Source organism: Vombatus ursinus, unplaced genomic scaffold, assembly GCF_900497805.2.
Source record: "Vombatus ursinus unplaced genomic scaffold, bare-nosed wombat genome assembly UNPS02014403.1, whole genome shotgun sequence".
Lineage (NCBI taxonomy): Eukaryota > Metazoa > Chordata > Mammalia > Diprotodontia > Vombatidae > Vombatus > Vombatus ursinus.
The window spans coordinates 168,572-193,094 of NW_020954181.1; the positions used below are offsets into that span (position 1 = coordinate 168,572).

Consider the following 24,523-nt stretch of genomic DNA (forward strand, 5'->3'; position numbering starts at 1 on the left):
CCTCTGCAGTCTCTGACACTGTTGATCTCTCTCTCCTTTTTGATACTGTTTTCTAAGTTTTTGGGACACCATTCTCTCCTGGTTTTCTTCCTACCTATCAGACTACTCCTTCTCTACCTCCTTTGCTGGATTCTCCTCCAGATCATACCTTCTAACTATAAATTTTATCCAGGTTTTGTCCTGGGTCCTCTTCTCTTCTTCCTCTATACAACTCTACTTGGTGATTTCGTCAGCTCCCATGGATTTAATTACCATCTTTATGTTGATGATTCTCAAATCTACCTTTCCTGTCCCAATCTTTCTCCTAATCTCCAAATTCTAATTTCCAACTGCATTTCAAACATCTTGAACCAGATGTTTAATAGACATCTTAAACTCAATTATGTCAGAATTTATTATCTTTTCCCCTAAACCCTTCCCCCCTTCCAACCTTCCCTACTGTTGTAGAATGCAAAACCATTCTGCTAGTCTCTCATGCTTACAACCTAGGAGTCATCCTGGATTCCTCACTATTTTTTACCCCTCATGTCCAAGCTACTGTCAAAGCCTGTTGATTTTACCTTTCCAACATATTTCAAATATTCCTCCTTCTCTCTTCTGCCACTGTCAGCATTCTACTGCAAGCTCTCATCATCTCATGTCTTGACTACAACAACAGTCTACTGGTGGGTCTGCCTACCTGATTCTCTTTCCACTCCAGGCCATCTTCCATATATCCACTTAAGTGATTTTCCTAAAATATAGGTCTGATCGTGTAAACTCCAGTGGCTTCCTATTGCCTCCAAAAGCACATACAAAATGCTCTGTTTGGCAGTCAAAGCCTAGCCCCCTCATACCTTTCCAGTCTTCTTGCACCTTATTCCCAACATGTACTCTTTAATCTAGTGCCACTGTGCTCCTGCTGTTCCACAAACAAGACCATCTCTCAGTTCTAGGCAATTTTTTTGGCCATCCCCCAAGCCTCCCTCTTCTTCCCTGCCTACTGACCTCCCTGGTTTCCTTTGAGTCCCAACTAAAATTCCACCTTTTACAGGAAGCCTCTCTTAACCCCTCTTAATTCCAATACTTTCCCTTCAAAAATTATTTCCTATTTATCCTGAATATAGTTACTTTGTATTTGTTTGTGTGTTGTCTTCCCCATTAGACTGTAAATGCCTTGAGGGTAGAGATTGTCTTTTGCCTCTTTTTGTATAGACAATGCTTAGCCCAAAGCTTGGCAATAGTAGATACTTAATAAATGTTTATTGAATTAAATTAATAAATACTCTCTCCTGCTAACTTGGGCAAAGGACTTAACTTCTCTGAGCCTAAATTTCTTCATCTACAAAATTTGTATCACATGACATCTAAAATAACTCAGTCCTACAATTCTATTAATCGATTACATAATCAATGAAAAACAAGGCCTTGAAAAAGATGAGATCGCTTCCCCCTTTTTTTCCCTCCTTTCTTATAGAACAAATTATACAGCATCAATTCTTTCATTAGAAAGATTTTAAGGGGCAGCTAGATGGTGCAGTGGTTAGAGCCCGGCCTTGGAGTCAGGAGGACCTGAGTTCAAATCTAGCCTCAGACACTTGATACTAGCTGTGTGACCCTGGGCAAGTCACTTAACTGCCTCACCAAAAAAAAAGAAGAAGAAGAAGAAAAAGAAAGACATTTAGAAAAGCATCAAAGAGAGCATTTGAAAAGAATACATATAACCACATGAATATAATTAAGGGACCTAATAGAGCAGGAAAATAGAGAAAATACTTCTCTGTAATATTAAAAACACTAGTTTTAGAATCAAAGGATTTGAGACTTGACACTGCCACTTAAATTGTGTGACTTTTGCAAAGTACTTCTGAGCCTCAGTTTTTTTGCCTGTAAAAAGTAAGATAAAATTTGCCCTTCATACTTCATCAAGTATAACGTAGTGGCAAAAATACTAGATTTGGAGTCGATAGGATTTGGATCCAAATGTTAACTCTGTCATTTATTCTATATTCTGCTAGTCATAACTACTCAGGCCTCAGTTTTCCATCTATAAAATAAGGGGTTCAGATAAGATGAGCTCTAAGCTCTACTCTAGCTTTATCTGGATAATATAGGAAATACATTTTCTAAGCTTGATAAGCTGTTCTTATAGAGTTTTACCTTTTTGTAAGCAAAGAAACATCATGTAAGCCAATTTTTTTGCTTACTGTATTTTGTATGTTTGCCAGACTATTCTCTCTTTTGCAATCCATTTAAAGCTCTGCCAGGACTTTTTATTTTTCTTCTGCCAGAAAACTGTAATTAGTGGACAGTCTGTAGAACATAGTGTCACCAAAAAAGATTGGAAGAATCTATTAGCATATGCAAATATTCAGGATCTCAAAAAAAATCAACCTTTAAAAGTATTTGAGTAATAGGAAATGAAGATGTCTTACTCTGGTAGTTCAAAAAAAGTTAAAATAACCAGTAAACTGGTCTTTCATTAGAAGTATCCTACCAAAATCACCATCCCCAAAACTACATTTTATAAGTTTTAATTTTTTACGTAAGTCCAACCAAAAAATAAAGTACTTAAGTGTTTAGATATCACATCTGGCTTTCTTTTTATGAAACTATTTCACAACTAGCATCTAACAAAATGGGCAGTACTACTATGGCTATAAGTGCTACAATTAAATAGAAAATTACATTTACAACCCCCCCCAAAACCCTAAATGTTAAAACTGTCAAAGTCTACAATTTAAGTTATCATGAAGATGTCTTTTTATGTAATATTATATAGCTATGCTCACTGATAAATGTCCAGTCTATGTTTATATTAATTCCTTATACATAAGAATATCGGGCAATAAACATTTATTAAGCACATACTATGTGCCGGGCACTGTGCTAAGTGTTGGAGATACCAAAAAAAAAAAAAAAAAAAAAAAGGCAAAAGATAGTCCCTGTCTTTAAGAAGCTCACAATCTAATGGGAGAAGACAACAAACAAACATGTACTTAACGGAAGAAGAATTAGGTGATATTATGAGAATTTAAGATCCATTATGTGGTTTATAGATTGGATTTTTTTTTGTGCATCAAATATACATTGGCTGTAAACAAAAATGAAAAAAGTACAGTCATAAAAATATTTTGTTGGTAATTTCACATAATGATGGGTAACTGTAAATATTTTTTTCTTTATTAGTATGTGCATAAATATGTGTGCATAAATGATAATTATGCCTGAAAATAGCGAATTGCATGTTTTTCATAGGAATTGTTTAAAAATATTTAATAAAGGGCCAATTAAAATGACAAAAGATGACTTAAGAAGAAATAGGATAAATAATTATTCTCCACTTCTGTGTACCACTCCATATTTCTGTAGTAATTATATTTATACATGTGGATAGCACTAAAAAAGTCTGGGGCAAGGAAAGAATGATAAAATTATTATACACTTAAATTTCTTTCAGGAATGAATATAACCTCTTAAATGGAAATTTTTCTGTTGCCTTTTTTTGTGACAAATGCATACAATCATTTGAAATGGAAAATTTTATATAGTATGTAAAATGCCAGTATATAATGATAATAGTACTGGTATCTGAATTATAAAGCTAAACAACTGATACTTTAAAATGTTTAGTATTTTGCTAGTAAATATAATAAATGAATGTTTAAAAAAGTTGATAAAAGAAAACCTGATAAAACCAGTAACAGTAATCTAGTAACGTGTCATATAACATTGACCAAATTTCATAGACGATCCTTTAATAACAATTTTCCTACTTAACCACACCAGGTACCAGCAGGTGTACTTAAAAAAAATAACTATTATGAAAATCTAGTCACTCTAATAGTTGGATTAAATTGATCTGACTTGTATGTATATATGTACACACACACACATACATACATACACACACACACACACCTCTTTTATAATTCTCAAATAATACATATCTAGGCAGTTTGAACTATGTTATAAAAATTTTAATTCAGTACATGCCAATAGTAGTGAAATCAAGTTTTAAGTGTTGGAATTCACTAAAAGTGAAAAAGATTACCAATAACACTGCATAATGAATGCTCTACCACATTTTCATGGCACTTTTAACTTTGGATATCAAAATGTTAATTCTGGAAATGTGGTCTTTAGTGTAGATTGCAACAAAATTATTAATCCTAATGCACTTATATTTTATGTAAAACATGTTGTAGGCTGAGCATAAATGTTTGTCATGAAAATGTGGCATGTGTTGGCCAAAATATTTGTATTTTACAGAGAAGTGACTAAAGAAATTGGAAAAAAGTAAACTTTAATGAGACTCTCCATTTAATGATGAGGCTTCTCCTCTGGGTGAAGATGACCTGGACATTCCTCTCTCTGTATTATCAGAGCTAGAACCACTCTGACTATGATGATCTGCAGAAGCAGCACTAGATGCAGGTGATGACTTAGTTTTCTCCTTAAAGTCTGTAATAATGACTGTCAGATCTCCAACGGTCACTTCCAAATGCTGAGCGCTACTCCGATCCACATTTTTCAATCGTGGCCTAAATGAAATTTATAACATTTAAAACTAGTTTTCCCCTCTAACACAATTTCTGTGAAATTTATGTGCAAAATTTACATGAAAAATACATCTGTGTAAAAAGCAAGGTATCTAGTATAAGAAGCATGCCACCACTACACTGATTATTAAAAAATATGGCAATGTTTACTATTCAGCAATAGAGCCACAACAGAATGGTTCCAACCATAAAGTCTTATCGAAATCAAATGTGAAACATTTAACATAGTGGCACAACAATTACGTAAAAGGATATGGTCTGAACCAATGTTATAAATATGTGCTAATGTACAATTTCTGCCAAAATATTGTAGAGAATTCAGCAATAATATGTCTCATTATCAATACCAGTTTTTCACTGAAGTTTTATGTAACTGATGACTAAAAATTATGGTTGGAACAGTCTAGAATGCTTATTCCAAAGAGTGTGCTGATATATAGGCTAAGAGTAGTCAGTCATTAAAAAAAAAAAAAAAACAAATGGCTAATTCACATCCTATTAAGTTACATATGTGAAGAGTTCCATTTTTAATTTTTATGATTTAATTTCTAGGACCTTGTGAAACCAGTCAAAACTTTAAAGTTATTTTTATGCACATAATTGAATACATATTAAATCTTCAAAAAAAAAAAAAAAGAAAAATGTACAGATTTTCCAAATGCTACAAAATACGTTTCAGATTTACCTGGTTTTCTTATGACTGTTCTTTTTGCTAGTTGTTTCTTTTTCACTTTTTTCCTTTTCTAATTTATCTTTTTTCTCTTTCTTTGATTGTGGGGGGGGCACAAATTGCTGGGTAACTTGCTGTGCAACCAACTGGGAGACAGGTCGAGGTTTCCTGTGTACATTTTAAAAAATAATTTTATTGTATTTCAAGAAAATGTTCTTATAGAATATTATGTAAAAGAAGTACAAACTATGACTTCCAGATTATTTACAAGTGAAAGCTGGATTGTAAAATTTAAAGAGAAAATAAATTACTTTGCTTTTTCTGTTAACATTTGGGAAAACTAGGCCAATTTATGATATAATATAGTTAAAGCATTCAGAGCAATAGGAATCAACTTAATTATAAGATTTATTAATATGTAAAATAAAGCAAGCCATCAAACCAAATGTTTATGGTATGTACAACATATATAATGAATACAAATCATTAAAGCATAAGTATGGATTACTGTGTGCTGGTATTATATAATCTATGCTTACAAGCAGATTTTGATAAATTCAGATATTTACTAAGTACCTGATACATCTAAAGTATTGAAAGCAGAACACTGTTCTTTTCCTGAACACATATAGAGACAGGCTTCTTTAATTATTCTGCGAGTCAAAATGTCTTATTTCTAACCAAAATCTATCCATCTTTATTTGAAAACCTATTTTTCCCTTGTAAAGCAGGCAAAGAGAATAACCTCAGAACCTTTCCCCTAAAGTAGGGGAAAAGCTATCCTTTTTAGCATGAAGTCAACAATTCTAGTTCCTCTAATTTTTCCTTATAATTGACTTATTTTTTTTTTTTATCATTTCACTGATCTACTCTGGAGCTCAATTTTTTTTCTTAATTTTTTTGTCATCCTTTTGAGTGTACATGAACCTTTTGTAACAAGGGATGTTCAATTTAAAAAGCTGAAGACAAAAAGCATTAATAAAACTCACTTTGAAAACTTAAAAAAAAAAGTAGTGACCAAAATTATACATCATTATATAGTAAGGGTCTAAATAATAAGAAACACAGTGAAAGGTTTCTCAGCCTTTGCATTCACTGTACTGATTTTCAATATCATACTGGCTTTCTTCACAATAACATAATAGAGCTTTATGGTTTAACAAAGGTAAAATATTATCCCCATTTTGCAGATAAAGAAACTGAGCCTCCAAGAAGGTAAATGACTTGCCCAAGGTCTCACTGAGTATCAAATTTAATTCAATGTCATAAACATTTTATTTAACAAACATTTCAGTGTAATTATTATATGAAAGACACTTTCATAGGCACTATGTATACATTATTATTATAAAGCTGGAAGGCAAGTAGGAACCAGATTATGAAAGGCTTTAAATGTCAAGCAATAGATTTTATATTTTATCATAAAGGCAGTAAGGAGCCATTAAAGATTTTTGATCAAGGGAAGGAATATGGCCAGATCTTTGACTTGGGAAGATGATTTGTGAAATGTGGAGGTTGGGTTTGAGAATGGGAGAGACAGATCAATTAGGAGGCTATTGGAACATTTCAAGTGAGAGATAATAAGGGATGCAATTAATCTGGGGTTTCTCCACAATGTATGTGGAGAAAGGGGGCCAGATGCAAGAAACCTAGGTAGATAAAACTAAGATTTAAAGCAAGTATTCAAACTTAAGTCACTTGTTTCTCAGTCTAGCACTTTCCCCACTAGTTCATGCTGATTTTTTTCACTATTAGTATATGTTTTTCTAAGTAGATTTTAGGCAAGGATTATGACTTGGTCCTTTTTAATACTGCAGAGGTCTGTATAGGGCTAGGCACAAGTAGAATTTTTAATATTTAACTGAAAAGATTCCAAGGGATAATACAATAAAAATTTTAAAGAATCTATTGTGCATAGGAGGCAATAGGAAGACAACGAAGATTTGAGAAGAGGACTGATGGTAGCGACCCCCCTAGGTTTACAGTACCTGTTCCCTTCTCCCCATTTACCGAGTGGGTCTCACAAATAAAGCTAACCCAGGTTCAAAGTACTCTTTGGATCTATAACCACGAATGTGTGTATCTTTACAACCAAAGTACATAACAGTCAAATGAACACTGAAAGTACATAACTAGTTCAAAGCAAAGGCATTCAATGTAATAACATGAAAAAAGTAGTAAAAACACATTATATACCTGGTCAAGAATATCAGTGGAAGAACATATAGTAATAAGCATTTATTAAGCACCTACTAAGTGCAAGGCATTGTACTAAGTGCTGAGGATACAAAGAATGGTAAAACACAAGCCCTTGCTTTCAACAAGCTCAGGCTAATAAAGGCAACAACATACAAACAACTATATACAAACACACTAAATGTAGGACAAACAGGAAATAATAGAGAGAAAGCACTAGAATGAAAAGGAATTAGAAAGGCTTCCCACAAAAGGTGAGATTTTAGCTGGGAATTGAAGGAAGCCAGAGAAGCCAGGATGCAGAGATGAGGAGGCAGAACATTCCAGGCATGAGGAACAGGCAGTGAAAATGCCCAGAGAAGTAGAAGATGGAATATTGTGTGTGACCATCATCAAGAGGGCTAGTGTGACTGAAGTGCAAAGTGTGTAGGGGAGTGTAAAGTATAAGACCGGAAAGGTACTAGGGGAGGAGGTATAAGTTAAAAAGGGCTTTCAATACCAAAGACAAGATTTTTTATTTGATCCTGAAGGCAATAGGGATCCAACAAAGGTGTGTACATAGGGGGAAGAGCATGAGGTAGGGTCAGGGGTCAGCAAAATTGTCAGACCTTTGCTTTAGGAAGATCACTTTGATAGGTGAGTGGAAGATGAACCGATGTGTGGGAGAAACATTTGTGGCAAAGAGACCAATCATCAGCCTACTGAAATAGTTCAGGAGTAAGACAATGAGGGCCTACCCCAGGGTAGTGGCAGTGTCAGAAGGTGATATATATGAAAGAGTTTAAGAAGGTAAAAAAAAAAAATCGACAGGCCTTGGCAACAGATTAGATAATGGGGGAAAGGGATGAGAGAGTGAGGGGTCAAGGATGACACTTAGGTTGTAACCTTGGGGGACTAAGAGGATGGTAGCACTCTTGCAAGTAATAGGAAAGGAGGAGAAGAAGATTTGGGAGAAAAGTTCAGTTTGGGATGTTTAAAGGAAATACAGTTTGAGATGTCTAATATTAGACACTTGGAGATGGGAGACTAGAGGTCAGCAGAGGGGTTAGAGTTGGATAAAAATAAATCTATAAGAGCTGATGAGATCACCAAATGAAACAGAATAGAAAGAAATGAGATGAGGATTTGGGACAGAGATATTCTGTGAGAAAATCATGGTTAGTGAACATGACTTACATGAAGATCTATGAAAGGAGATCTGAGGAGGAGAGTTCATATAGGCAGGAGAACCAGGAGAGAGCAATATCAAAAAAACATAGAGAGAAAAAAGTATCAAGGAAAAAAAGGGTGATCCATAGTGTCAAAGGATGCAGAGAAGGATGAGGATTGAGAAAAGACAATTTTGAGATCTGGCAATTAAGATATCATTAGTAACGTTGGAGAGAGCAGTTTTCATTGAATCAGTAGCGAGAATGTAGAAAGTTAAGAGAGTGAAAGGAAAAAGTGGAAACACCTGTTGTAGACAGCTTTCTCAAGGTGTTTAGTTACAAAAGAGAGGAGAGATAAAGGACAATAACTAGTGGAGTGGATGGATCAAGTGAGGGTTTTTGGAGGACAGAGACACAAGCCTATATAATACTACACACTGTGTTCAGAGCTGTCCATCTTCGATTCCTTGTGAGTTTTCTTTTGTTCTCTGCTGTGCACTTTTTACTATGTTCTTTTTCTTCCCCCTTTCTCCTCCTTATCTCCAATAAGGCTACAATTAAGCATGGATACACACATACACACACACATACATATGCACGTGCATGTGCACATGTACACATATATATACATATACATACACATACACAAATATATACATACACATACATATATTTAGATATCTGTAATCATAATCATATATAGACATATATATTCATTTGCATCTATGTAAGACTGTACTATATTTGTTTATCCTCTGTTTCTCTGAGGGTGGTTAAACATATTTCATAAGTCCAAGTCCTTCCATATTTTTCTAAGTCCACCAATTCATCATTTTCTACACCACAGTAATATTCCAATTTTATATTGTCTAGTTATTTTAAATAGTCTAAAACAATATTGATTAATGTGGCTGACATTTTTCTCTTGATTAAATCTATTTTAGCTTTAACTTTGTCTGAGATCACAATTACTACCCGTTTTTTTTCATAATAAATTCTACTCCTGATTTTTATTTTTTGTATCTCTTTTTTCCTGTCCCTCCTGACTCCTCTACTTTACTTCTGCCTGCTACCTTGCCATCCCATTACTTAACCTACTCCCCTCCAAAGATCCCTCTCTTGTCCTCATTTCTATCTGAATTTAGAAGACTTTTATAGCCTTCTAAATATATGTTATTCCCTTTTTATCCCATTCCCGTTAATCTAGACACCTTTCCATACCCCCTCTTTATCCTATTCCCTCACTCTCTTATTTCTTTATAAATTCAGAAGACTTTGATTCCCTTCCAAATGTATACATTCTCTTTTTCACACAAATCTAATGTGAGTAGGCTTCCCTCTAAAAATCTCTCCCTTATCCTCTCCCCTGCCCCAGTATGCTCTTAGTCTTTTATTTCTTTCAAAATTTAGACAACTTTTATGCTCTTCTAGATATATATGTATTGTTCCCTCTTTTACCCATTCCCAATGAGTGTAGAGTTCCAGAACTACCAGCCCTCTTCCCCCATCTAAGTCCTCTATGTCAGTTTTACCTTTTGCTAAACGGTTTTACTTTTCAGGATCACATCATACTCAGGTCTACCCCAATCTTTCTTTTGAACTACCCAATTACTGATTATAATCTTAGACATACATATTTATATTTCCTCATATAAAAAGTAAATGGTCCATCCTGATTGAGTCCTTTGTAATTAGTCTTTGACGTGTACCTTATATTTCTCTTGGATCTTGTATATCAAATTTTCTATTAAGTTCAGGTTTTTTGTTTTTGGCAACAAAATCCTGAAAGTCTGGCTATTCATTCAATGTCCATTTTTTTTTTTTTTCCATTCAGGATCATGCTTAACTTTGCTGGGTATGATATTTTTAGCTACAACCCCAGTTCTTCTGCTCTTTGATATATAGTGTTCCAAGACCTGTGGTCTTGTAATGTCACTGGTGCTAGGTCTTGTGTGATTGTAATTGTGGCTCTACCATATTTTAATTTTTTTTATTGTTGCTCATCATGTTTTCTCTTTGAACTGGGAGTTTCAGAATTTGACTATGATATTCCTGTAGGTTTTCCTCATAGAATCTCTTTCAGGTTGTGATTGTTGGATTTTTTCTATTTCTGTCTCCCCCGCTTGTTCTTATGCTTCAGGAAAATTTTCTTTAATTATTTCTTGTATTATTATATCAAGATTCTTTTTTTTTTTGATTGTAGCTTTCAGGCAGTCCAATTATTCTTATGTTTTATCTTCTTGATCTGTTCTCCAGATCATTATGAGATGTTTCACATTCTCTCCTATTTTTTCATTCTTTATATTTTATTATTTCTTGGTCTCTTATAACTTCACTGCCTTCCCCTTGCCCAATTCTAACTTTCAATGATTTGCTTTTTTCCTTAAGATTCTGGATCTCCTTTTCCAGTTGATTGACTTTCTTTTCATAATCTTCCTGTTTACCTTGTTCTTTTTTTAAAAAAATTTTTCCTCAATCACTCTTCATTTGATTTTTAAAGTCTTTTTTAAGTTCTTCTCTGAATTCTTTTTGTGCAGGTAACCATTTGGCATTACTCTTTGAGGTAGGAGAGGCTTTTTTTCCTTCAGTATCCTCCTTTGAAGACAAGCCCAGTCTTCTCTATTCCCACAGTAATTTTCTATGGGTTCTTTCTTCTCTGCCTGCTTGTTTTTTGTTTTCTGTTTTTTAACCTGTAGGAGCTTATTGTAATCACTTCTGGTCCTGGGGTATGGAGGATGGTGCCTCTGGCCTCAGATCCTCCTTCAGTTCTCCCCTCTGGCCTGGAATGAAAACCAATAAGTCTGTCCTCCTATAAGTGCCCACAGCCAGCAGCATCCCCACCCCACTGCTTCTGCACTCACTGGGCATTAGTTCCTTCTTACCCAGGGCCCTGTCTTGTTAGCACAGTTGGGCCTGGTGTCCCTTATCAGCAGAGGTTCCCTCAATCTTCCCCACTCACATGCCCCACACTGAAAATTCTGGTGGCTGGGGCCAAGGCTACCTCCCAACCCAGCTAGCTCACCACTTGCTGATTCAATGAAACTAGCTTGGAGATGTTTTCACATCACAGGGACCAAACCTCAGTCCTGGGACTTTTCTTCAGATCTCCAGCTGTCCCAAGAGGACCACAGTTCTAGCCCAACTGTTGTTTATTTTTACTGCACCACATTCGCCCTGAAGTGCTATTTTGTCTTGTTTGTGGAGGAAATATGGGGAGCTTAGAATTTTCTGACCTACTCTACCATCTTTCCAGAATCTTTTCTCAGACATCATATTTCAAGAAATTATAAACAAAAACTGCCCAGATATCTTAGAGCCAGTGGTCAAAGTAGAAATTGAAAGAATCCACTTGTCATCCAGAAAGAGATTCCAAAATGAAAACTCCCAGGAATATTATAGACAAATTCCAGAGCTCCCAAGTCAAGGAGAAAATACTGCAGTCAGAAGCCAAGATGGCAGAGTAAAAAGTAAGTTGCTCTCACTCGCCCTTATTAACCTCTGAAAACACATAAAATATCAACCCAGGAAAAACCCTGGAACAGCTGAACAAGAAGAAAGATGGGGTGCAGCGGTCCAGTAGGCCAGGTAGCTTGAGGGATTAACAGGAAAGGCCCTTCTTACCCTAGGGGAAGGGAGCAGTACAGAATGGGAGACATCCCAGCAAGCTGGCAGAAAGCCCCACTTCAGCATACCAGGAGGAGATCCTGAAACCCAGGTGGTGGAGCAGGCAAACAGCAACACCTGGACCCTTGAGTGCCTCAGTGAGGGAGGGGGGACCAGTGGAAACCAGCTCTCCCAGTGCCTCAGCAAAACTAAGGAAAGCAACACTCCAAGGGGCCCCAGGAGGATAAACATCCTGCAACATCCATCTGAAAGGAGCTGTAGAAAGCTGAAGGAAGGAAAGGCCCAGGTGAGCAGGAAATCTCCAGGAGCCACACTACCCAATCCTACCCCTCAAGTTCCAGTGTTGCTGATTCCAGCCCAACACCAGGCAAGCTGCCAGAACCCTACAGCCTCCAACTGCCAGCATTGGAGGCCCCAGCACACAAAGCCAGTGACCAGGCCCTAGGCTCCCAACACAAGAAGCTTGGGTCAGTGCCCTCTGCTCCCCAGCAGGAGAGTTCAATCTCTTTAAGGGCCAGGAAATAAGCAAACAACATGAGCAAAAAGAAATGTATGATAGATTTTATTATGGAAAGAGTGAAGATCAAGGCAAAATTTCTAAAGAGGACAACATTGTCAATAAACCCACATCTGGAAACTCTTCTTAGAAGAGCTCAAGATGGATTTTAAAAGTCAAATGAGAGAGGTAGAAGAAAAAATGGGAAAAGAAATGAGAGATATGCAAGAGAGAGTCAATAGCTTGGAAAAGGAAGGACAAAATTTAACTGCAGAAAACAAGTCCTTAAAAAATACAATTGGGGGCAGCTAGGTGATGGAGTGAATAGAGCACTGGCCCTGCAATCAGGAGGACCTGACTTCAAATCCAGCCACAGATAAAACACTTAGCTGTGTGACCCTGGGCAAGTCACTTAACCCCAATAAAAAATACAATTGGCTAACTGGAAAAAAAGTACACTGAAGAAAATAAGTCCCTAAAAAATACAATTGGCCAAATGGGGAAGGAGGTACAAAATCTAATAGAAGAAAACAATTTGTTAAAAATTAGAATTGGGCAAATGGAAGCTAATGACTCTATGAGACGGCAAGAATCAGTCAAACAAAAACAAAAGAATGAAAAAATAGATGAAAACATAAAATACCTCATTGCAAAACAACTGACCTGGAAAATTGATCCAGGAGAGACAATTTAAAAATTATTGGTCTACCTGAAAATCATGATGAAAAAAAGAGCCTGGACAGTATCTTTCAGGAAATCATCAAGGAAAACTGTCCTGAGGTCCTAGAACCAGAGGGTAAAATAGCCACAGAAAGAATCCACCAATCACCTCCTGAAAGAGATCCCAAATTGAAAATGCCAAGGAATATAGTAGCCAAATTCCAAAATTACAAAGTCAAAGAGAAAATATTGCAGGCAGCCAGAAAGAAACAATTTAAATATCATGGAACCACAGTCAGGGTTACGCAGGACCTTGCCCCCACTACATTAAAAGACTATAGGGCATGGAATATGGTATTTCATAAGGCAAAGAAGCTTGGATTACAACCAAGGATCAACTACCCAGCGAAAATGAGCACGATCTTTCAGGGGAGGAGATGGATATTCAACAAAATAGGGGAATTCCAAACCTTCCTGATAAAAAGACCAGAGTTCAACAGAAAATTTGATCTTCAAACACAAGACTCAAGAGAGACATAAAAAGGTAAATGGGACAGAAAGATAAAATATGTTGTTAATAAGGGCAAACTTTTTACATCCCTACAAGGGAAGATGACACTTGTAACTCTTGAGAACTGTATTGTTATTACACCATGTAAAAGGGGTGTATGTAAAGGGGGTGGGTATAAATTGATTTTGATGTAATGATAAAAAAAAAATCTAATCAAGTGGGTAAAATGGATCCAAGTAAGTGGATTAACTTATCTGACTAAGAAAATGTACTGAGAGAAAAGGAAAGGAGACAGACAAGGGTAAATTACATTACAGGAAAAGGCACAAAAACCTATTATAGCAGAGGGGAAAAAAAAAGGAAAATACTGCAGTCAGAAAGAATTCAAATACTGTAGAGCCACAGTCAAGATCATACAAGATTTAGCAGCCAAAAGAGCTGAGGACTTGAAATACGATATTCCAGAAGACAAATACTAGCTGTAATACTAGCTTTACTAGTTGTAATACTAGCTTTACAACCAAGAATATAACCAAGAACTCAAGAAAACTAAGTATAATCCTACAGGGGGAAAATTGACATTTAATGCTTCTTCACCTCTGTATCTTTGTTATCCAAACTCCTTTAAGACTCAGCTTAAATCCTAACTTCTTCGAGAGGCCTTTCCCAGTCTACCAAGGGATTTATCTTCCTTTCTTATATAACTTTCTAGCCATTTAGTATGTATTCTGTTTCTAATTATTTACATGTTACCTCTCTCATTGGATTGGGAGCTCCCTGAGGACACAGACCATGTTTTTGCCTTTATTTGTATGCCCAGTACCTGGTATAGTAAGTACTTAACACATACTTATTGATAGACTGAAATGAGTCATAAGATCATACATTTGTTTAAAGGCAAGAAAGCATAATCATTTTCCAAATCTAAAGTAATGGCTATGATACACAATTCAAGTCCATGAATTTCTCATGGGTTGGCTTTTGTTCTTAAAAGAAATATAAAATCAATAAAGTAGATAAACCATTGGTTAATTTGATTTTAAAAAAGAAAGGGGAAAATTAAATTACCAGCATAAAAAATGAAAAGGGTGAATTCATCACCAATGAGGAGGAAATTAATTATTGAGGTATTTTGCCCAATTATATGCCAATAACTGACAATCTAAGTTAAATGGATGAATATTTACAAAAATATAAATTACCCAGATTAAGAGAACAGAAAATAGAATACTTAAATAACCCTCTCTTGGAAAAAGAAATTGAAAAAGCCATCAATGAGCTCCCTAAGAATAAATCCCCAGGACCAAAAGGATTCACAAGTGAATGTTACCAAACATTTAAATTACAATTAATTCCAATACTATAAAAACTATTTGGAAAAAATAGGCAAAGAATGAGTCCTACCAAATTCCTTTTATGATTAAAATATGGTGCTATTACCTAAACCAGGAAGAGAAGAAACAGAAAGAAAATCATAGAAGCATTTCCCTAAAAATATTGATGCAAAAATTATCAAATACTAGAAAGGAGATTACAACAGCATAACACAAAGATCACACACTATGACCAGGTGAGATTTTATATCAGGAATGCAGTGCTGGTTCAATATTAGGAAAACTATTAGCATAATTGACCATATCAATAACAAAACCAACTAAAATCATATGATTATTTCATTAGATGAAAAAAAAAGCTTTTGACAAAATACAACACTCATTCCTAATAAAAGCACTAGAAAGCACAGGAATAAATGGAGCTTTAGTATCTATCTGCAAGCATTATCTGAAACCTTGCTAATAAGATCAGGGTGAAGCAAAGATACATATTATTGCCACTATTATTCAACATTATGCTAGAAATGCTAGCTATAGCAGTAAGAGAAGAAAAAGAAATTAAAAGAATTAGAATAGGCAGTGAGGAAACAAAACTAGCACTCTTTGCAGATAATATTATGATACTTAGAAAATCCTAGAGAATCAGCTAAAAAACTATTTGAAATAATTAACAACTTTAGCAAAGTTGCAGGCTACAAAATAAAACCACATAAATCATCAGCATTTCGAAGTTCAGCAACAAGAGATAAAGAAATTTCATTTAAAATAACTCTAGACAACATAAAATACCTGAGAGTCTATCTGCCAAGATAAACTCAGGAACTACAGGAACACAATTACAAAACATTTTTCACACAAAGTCAGATCTAAACAATTGGAGAAATATTGATTGCTCATGGGTAAGCTGAGCCAATGAAAATTCTACCTAAATTAATTTACTTCCTCAATGCTATAATAATGAAACTTTCAAAAAATTAAAGGAGCAAGAAAAAAGAATAACAAAATTCATCCAGAAGGAGAAAAGTTCAAGAATATTAAGGGAATCTACAGGGGAAAAAAAATGTGAAGGAAGATGGCCCAGCAGTACCAGATCTCAAACTGTATTACAAAACATCCTGGTACTAGTTAGGAAATAGAGTGGTAGATCAGTGGAACAGAGTAGGTACACAATACATAGTAGTAAATTACCACAGTAATCTAATGTTTGATAAATGCAAAGATCCAAGCTTTTGGGACAATAACTCACTATTTGACAAAAACTGCTGGGAAAGTAAAGCAGAAACCAGGTATACACCAACACAGGTATAGACCAACATCTCACATCATATATTAATATAAGGTCAAAATGGGTACATAATTTAGACATAAAGGGTGATTACCATAAGCAAAATAGAGGAGCAAGGAATAACTTATCTGTGAGATCTATGAATAAAGGAAGAATTTATGACAAAACAAGAAATAGAATTACAGGAAGTAAAAAGGATCATTTTGATTAAATTAAACAAAACAATGTAGCCAGATTAGAAGGAAAGTGAAAAACTGGGAGGGAAAGTTTACAGGCGGTCTCTCTGATAAAGACGTCATTTCTCAAATATATGGAGAATTGGGTCAAATCTGTAAGAATAGCAGTCATTTCCCAATCGATAAGTTGTCAAAGGACATCAATAGGTAGTTTTCAGAAGAAATCAAAAATATAGTCATATGAAAAAGTTATAAATCAATACTGATTAGAGAAGTAAAAATTAAAACAACTCTGAATATATTTAATATGAATGTACAAGTAGAACTTACATCAAATTGCACGCTGTCTTAGGGGGAAGAAAAGGAGGGGAAGAAAATCTAAAACTCAAAATCTTATGGAAGTGAATGCTGAAAACTAAAAATAAGTTAATAAATAATTTTTTAAAAAAAAACAGCTATGAAGTTGTTGTATGAAGTGGTATCTCACACTTAACAGATTGGCTAATATGACAGAAAAGGAAAATGATGACTGTTGGAGAGGATGTGGAATAACTGGGACAGTAATACACAGCTGGTGGAATTGTGAACTGATCCAACCACTCTGGAGGGCAATTTGGAACTATGCCCAAAACTGTGCATACTCTTTGACCTGGTAATAGCACTAATAGGTTTGTATCCCAAAGAGATTAAGAAAAAAAAAAAGGAAAAGGACCTATTTGTAGGGGCTCTTTTTGTGATGACAAAGAATTGGTAATAGATGGAATATCCATCAATCGGACAATGGTTGAACAAGTTGTAGTATATGATTGTGATGGAATACTATTGTGCTCGAAGAAATGAAGGAGAGCTAGGGGCAAAGTGGATACAGTGCTAGGCCTGAAGTCAGGAAGACTCATCTTCCTGAGTTCAAATCCAGTCTCGGACAATTGCTAGTTGTGTGACCCTGCCAAGTCACTTAAACCCTAACCCTAACCGCCTCAGTTTCCTCATCTGTAAAATGAGCTGGAGCAGGAAATGACAACCCACAACAATATTTTTGCCAAGAAAACCCCAAATGGGGCTATGCCTGAAAAAAGACTGAACATAAGAAATGATAAGCAAGATGCTTTCAGAAAAACTTGAGAAGACTTAGATGAACTGATACAAAGTGAAGTGAGAGGAACCAGAATACTGTACACAATAAAAAAAATATTGTAAAATGATCAACTGAATGATTTAGCTATTCTCAGCTATATAATAATCCAAGAAATTTCCAAAAGACTTAACCTAAAAAATGTTCTCTCTTTTCCTAGTAAAATAGGATGCAAAGTGCTCACCTATAGGAGGATGGAGACAGGGAGAAGGGGGTACAGAAAAAATGAGGTTTGGAATAACCTATCAAAAGTTTGATAACAGGGAAAACTGAAAGGATTGCTGTGACCTAGTGAGGGCCTAATTGAATCTAAATAATAAATCTGTAGTGAACTCAATTTATACAGTTGCATAACATTCTCTGGGAGCTTTCAATATCACTTGAATAGAAACAGAGAAAGCAGTTGGTAGGGGTAACAAGTATGGATCATAGAAAGGATTATAGCTTTAGAGCTTGAAGGAACTTTAAAGATCACTAGATCCAACCTCCTTATTTTACAGAAGAGGAAACTTAGGCACTGAGAAGTTAAATGACTTGCCCAGAGTCTAACCTCAGCTAGTAAGTGTCAGAAGCTGATCCCAAGTCTTTCTGACTCCAAGTCCAGCCAAGTCCATGACACAACACTGGCAAATAAGGTTTGATGAAGTAGGTCTAGCACAGGACAAAAGGCAAAGGGATTCAAAGGAAACTGAACTGGCCAACCATATGGTCAAGACTGAAAAGAAAGTGTGGCCACATCGGGGTGATGGACTAGGAAAACAAAAGAGATGAGTGAATGTCACAGTAGGGATGAACATAGGCTTAGGAGGGGTAAGTCAGGCAATTAACATTTATTAAATGCCTACTAACTGCTAAGCACTGTTCTAAATTCTGGGAAGTCAGTAGAAACTGAAGGATAGGAGGCTGTTATTAGAGAAATTTTAGAGTTTGTGGTCACACCTGTCAGATTAACAAAGCTGACAAAAAGGGAAAATGACAAATGCTGGAAGGGCTATGGTAAAACATATACACTAATAAAGTTCTGCCTGATCTGTGAACTGGTCCAATCATTCTGAAAAACAATTTAAAACTATGCCCCCAAAGCTATTAAACTGTGAATACCCAGCAATACTGCTACTAGGTCTCAGGTGGAAGGAGGGAGGAAAAAGGAGGAAGAGAGCATTTATATAGGACCTAATATGTGCCAGGCACCATACTAAGCATATATAAATATTATTTTACTTAGTCCTCACAAAAACCTATCAAACTAGGTGCTATTATTATCCCCATTTTAGAGTTGAAGAAACTGAGGCGATTAGAGGTTAAGTGACTTGCCCAAGGTAACACAGCTAGTAAATATCTGAGCCTGGATTTGAACTTAGATCCTCCTGTCTCCAGGTCCAGAGTTCTCATCTACTACACCACCTAGGTGCTTCAGGTCCATACCCTAAAGAGATCAAAGAAAGAGGATAAAGCCTCATGTGTACAAAATATGTATAGCAGCTCTTTTTATGGTTGTAAAGAATTAGAAACTTAGAGGATGTCCACTGGGAATGACTGAACAAGTTATGGTATATGAATGTTATAGAATATTATTGCTATAAGAAATGATAAAGAGGATGGTTTCAGAAAAAACCTGGAAAGGCTTGAATGAGTTGATGCAATGTGAGGTGAGCAGAATCAAAGGAATAATTTATACAATAACAACAATATTATAAAGATAATCAACTCTGAAAGATTTAGTAATTCTGATCAACACAATGACTAATCACATGGTTACCTAATGAAACATACCACTTCCAGATAGAGAGCAGATGGACTCAAGAGTACAAAATGAAGCGTATTTTCTACTCTTTTTTTCTTTTTGGGGCTGGGGCGCAGGGAGTGTGGCTAATTTGGAGATTTGTTTTGCATGATTATACATATTTGTACCAAGTTTTGTTTTTCATGCCTCTTCATGCCTCAAGTGGAAGGAAGGCAAAAATTTGGGACTGAAAAGAAAATAAAATTGAATTTAAAAAAGTAAAAACTAGGTACTTGATAAGAGTATCAAGTTATGTTATCATTAGTTCAAATAATTTAATTTGAATCAAAATTTAAAAACCAAAATATCTCTATATTTTTAAAATGCATCAAAATCACTGTATGATCTTGGAATCAAGTCTACAATAATGTTTTGTATACCACAGATTCACAATAAATATCTATGAAATGTTAATTTCCTTCAAGTTGTTTATTACATACTGCCTGAGGATTTTTACTTACCTTCCTCTAACGTTAGGGAGCCAAACAAGGGAGATCAGCAGGTCTCAGTGATGGGGTTGGGATCTGGACCCCAGAAAGGAAAAACCTTGGACTTTCCCACACAGTCAAATCTCTGGCTTTCGCCTGAGGCTATAATCCCATCAACTGGCCTTTCCTTGTGGCTACACCTACTCTCCCCTCCATTGTCTTACCTCCCTAAGGCCCCAGGCCATTTCCCACATTTAATCCTAGGTAGGCTCCATCGTCCAGGTCCCAGGAGTTCTGTTCACTCCAGTTTACTGGCCACTCCCATTCAGATCTTCCTTAGACCCCTCCTCCAGTCACCCCAAACTACTTGGCCACTCTTAGATCCCTCCCACAGTCTTTTTGTATATAAGGTCCATCTTGTCTCCATTAAGATGCTTAGATTCTTAAAATTTAGCCACTGCTCTGATTCTTAGAATCTACTCTCAGATTCCTCAAGAGTCTGAGTAATACGGCAGATCTTTAATAATAAATCTTGTCTTTGGCTGAAAGAACACTTAGGTTGAATTCTTTCGGGCAGGACCACCTCTAGACCTCATCACCAGAACAGAAGTAAAATCTGCCATGAGGGACAGATGCATAGCAGCAACACATTCCTTTTCCATGCAGCAGAATTTGAAAGCCTCTTCTACATACTTCACCCAGACTCTGCAACTCTAAGAATTTAATTTTTAAAATCTGGGCTTCCTTCACAACCAGCCAATTTCATACAGTCACTAACAAACGTTCATTAGAGATGTATCCCAGTTGCTGCTAGCATTTTCTTGACATTGCAGGATTACCAATGCAGTACACAAACTATCCATCAGTCATTCCTTATTTTTGCTACCTGACTAGACATCTCCTTTAATAATCTGCCATACAATTCTGCCACAAGTTTAAGTTAAACTAACTTCATAGATAATAGTCGGTAAAGGATAGACCTCTTTTCTTTTTTAGATAATCAATATATTTGTCCACCTCCATTCCTGTGTAGTGGCTCACTAATCCTCAATGATTTATCAAAAATCACTGACACAATTTAGCAATGTCATCTGGTAGCTCTTTCAGAATCCAGGACACAGTTCATGTGAGCCTGGTTGTGTTAACTCAATCAGATATTTATCAAACCTCTGAGGTAGCATGGTCAATTTTTTTCTACCTTTTTTTTTTAACCACCTCCTCTCTTATGTTGTATATCAATTCCCAGTTATTTTTGTTATGACCTTTACAATCAGAAGATAATTTTCTTAGGTAGAGAAAATATAAATGAGTTGAATACTTATCCCTTTTCTGCCATGTATAATAATAATAATAATAATAATAATAATAATTGATGACGATGGGATCTAGACCCCAAAAAGGAAAAACCCTGGACTTTCACATCTGGTCAAATCTCTGACTCCCCCCTGAGGCTATAATCCCATCAAGTGGCCTTTCATTATGGCTACACTCAATCTCTGTTACCCTTAACCTAGCCTGGCCCTCCATTGTCTTACCTCCCTGTGGCTCCCAGTCATTTCCCAAACTTAACTCTAACTATGCTACATTCTCCCTTGGCCACTTGGTCCAGGTCCCAGGAGTTCTGTTCACCCCAGCTTACTGGCCACTCCCATCCAGATCTCCTTAGACTCCTCCTCCAGTCACCCCAAACTACTTAGCCACTGTCTTTCTGTATATAAAGTTCATCTTGTCTCCATTAAGGTGCTTAGATTCTTAGATTCTTAGAATCTGGCTAATAGCTCACTAACATTCAGACTCCTTAAGAGTCTGCCCAGCTTTCCTGGTTGGGCTGGTGTTCAGTAGGGCACCAGCATGGGAGTCGAGATCCTCCATAACAAGGACCTGAAAGTCCGGCGCAAGGAGCCCAAGAGCCAGGACATCTACCTGCAGCTGCTGGTGAAGCTCTACCGGTTCCTGGCCTGCAGAACCAATTCAACTTTCAACAAGGTTGTCCTGAAAAGGCTGTTCATGAGGCGGACCAACCAGCCCCCTCTGTCCCTGTCCCGAATGATCAGAAAAATGAAGCTGCCCGGCTGGGAGAACAAGACAGCTGTGGTTGTTGGGATCGTGAATGATGATGTGAGGATCCAGGATGTCCCCAAGCTGAAGGTGTGTGCCCTTCATGTTACTAGCAATGCCGGGAATCGCATTCTCAAGGCTGGTGGCAAGATCCTTACCTTTGCCCAGCTGGCCATGAGCTCACCTAAGGGCCGGGGGCACTGTCTTGTTGTCTGGTCCCCGGAAGAGCCAAGAGGTATACAGGCATTTTGGGAAGGCACCAGGCACTCCCCACAGCCACACCAAACCATATGTCCTATCCAAGGGCCGAAAGTTCGAGCATGCCAGGGGCCGCCATGCCAGCCAAGGCTACAAAAACTAACTCCCTTCCTCCTTGTTACATTAAAGATTTGTGGACAACAACAACAACAAAAAAAAAGAGTCTGCCCAATAAGACGGATATTCTAATAAACCTTGTCTTTGGCTGAAAGGACCCGTGTGTTGTGAATTTGGGGTCCCCGCACCCCTAAACCTCAACAAAATCAGTAGAACAGAGTTCCAGCACTAGGTCTTTTCACTAATTAGCTTTGGACAATTCACTAAACATTTTTTCAGTCGTTTTTCAGTTGTGTCTGCGCCTTCACAGCCCCATTTAGGGTTTTCTTGCAAAGATACTGGAGTGGTTTGCCATTTCATTCTCCAGTTTATTTCACAGATAACTTAAACAGAGGCAAACCAGGATTAAGTGACTTGCCCAGGGTCAAACATCTATTAAGTGTCTGAAGCCACATTTCAATTCAGGAAGATGAGTCCTACAGACTCAAGGCCCAGCACTGCTCTGCCACCTAGCTGCCTCAACAAACATTTATTAAAGATCTATTACATGCCAAGCATTGAGCTAATATCCAGGAATACAAATAAGAAAAAGAAACAGTCCCTGCCTTCAAGGGGTTTATTATCTAATGGGGGAAGACAAGACACAAAAAGACACTGAACAGGAGGAAGGGAAAATTCAGAGGCTACCTGGGAGGCGGATGGGGAAGGAGATATTGTTCCATGGAGTCAAAGTCAATTAGAGCAGCTGATAAAAAATGGAGTCACTAGGAAGGTTGTAAGTCATTTATAAAGGAAGGCTTGGGGAGAAGTTTAGTGTTCTGCCCTCTAACCCTCCCCCATAGGGAAGAGGAAACTTAAGGTGAGTTGAGAAAGTGCACAGTATCAAAACCTGAGTCATACTTCCTGGTAAGGAGGATCAACCTATAGTGGGAAGAGGGCGTGTTGCTGTGTGGAATCAAGCCAAGCAGGGCAGCTGATGGAATGTCACTAAACTACTATACTTCAGTTTTGTAACATGTAAAATGAAGGTGTCAAATTACATAATCTCTAAAGACACTTTGAAATTTATTACAATTTATTTCACTTCAAGTACCTGTTATCCACACCTGTGGCTACAAAGCCAAAAAAAAAAAATTCCCTGCCATAGAAGAAATTACATTTTATATACTAAAGAGAAAAAAATCCAAGATAATTTGAAGAGAAAATACTAATGAATGGTAGTTAGGACTAATGAATGGTAGTTAGGGGTAGGAGGAAGGGTGAAAGTGGGAAGGGGAATGAAGAATAAGGAAAAGCTTTCTAGAGAAACCTGAGCTGAACTTTAAAGGTAGGGCTTATTAAGAGACAGAGGTAAGGTGGGAGCACTGGGTTGCACTTCAAATCATAACCTCTGACTCATTGGTCACGGCACAGGACTATCACTGCCATTTCCAGATTCTCCCTCTACCACCAATACTCAGTAACTTCTCTTTTTTTTTTTTGTGATTCATTCAATCTATATTTATCACCCAATCAAGATCCTGAAAGCAGTTGTCTAGAGATCTCCAAGACACTATCCTTTCTTCCTCAATGGCAGGTTCACATGACTAAGGAACATGGAAATTCCCTCAATTACTCTAACTTCCCAATTTCTCAATTTACTCATTTTCCATGACCAGAGGAATATCTCAAATTCACCATAGTTACACTGGGAACAGAACCAGCACCCTTACGTACTGGAAGGGAACTAAGTCCTGATGGAGGACCGTACAAGGAGGAGATAGAAGATCTATAGCAAAAACAGACCACTGGGAGACTGAAACAGAAACTGACAATTAACAAAGAGGGTAGGGCTTAGTACCAGAATAGCAGGGAAAACAGCATTCAGACTACAGAGGGGAGAAGGCCAAATGGAACCTACCCAACCCATCTAAGAGTGGCAGATGAGAAGGAACAGAGGCACTAGTACAAAATTCCAATTTATGCACAGAAGCTGGAAATATAAGTAAACAAAACAATAAGGGCAAAGAATACAAGGGTAAATGGAAGAAATGAAGAAGAATGTAAAAAATGAAAACAATTAAAATAAGACATCTAGAGGAGGAAAAAAAGGAACGATAACTCAGAATAAAACGTACCTAAGAAGTAGAATCCTTGAAAAACATAACAGAACAAAGAGAACTCAAT

At 36.7% G+C, this 24,523-nt stretch overlaps 1 protein-coding gene and 1 pseudogene across 7 annotated transcripts in view; one reads left to right on the forward strand and one right to left on the reverse strand.

Annotated features, from left to right (window-relative positions):
* Positions 1–3,623: 3,623 nt before the first annotated feature.
* The window catches only part of YAF2 (YY1 associated factor 2), a 79,446-nt gene continuing 58,546 nt past the window's right edge, over positions 3,624–24,523 (reverse strand). For 3 of the 7 annotated variants that reach the window (XM_027861047.1, XM_027861046.1, XM_027861045.1), the window contains 2 exons: positions 5,227–5,379; positions 3,624–4,523 (listed from right to left, as the gene is read on the reverse strand). In XM_027861047.1, coding sequence (XP_027716848.1) covers positions 4,286–4,523; positions 5,227–5,379 — 391 coding nt within the window. In that variant the 3' untranslated portion in view covers positions 3,624–4,285. The remainder of the gene's footprint in view (positions 4,524–5,226; positions 5,380–24,523) is intronic. The other 4 variants (XM_027861044.1, XM_027861043.1, XM_027861048.1 and 1 more) reach the window with 4 other exon arrangements.
* Positions 21,836–22,404, forward strand: LOC114042366 (annotated as a pseudogene).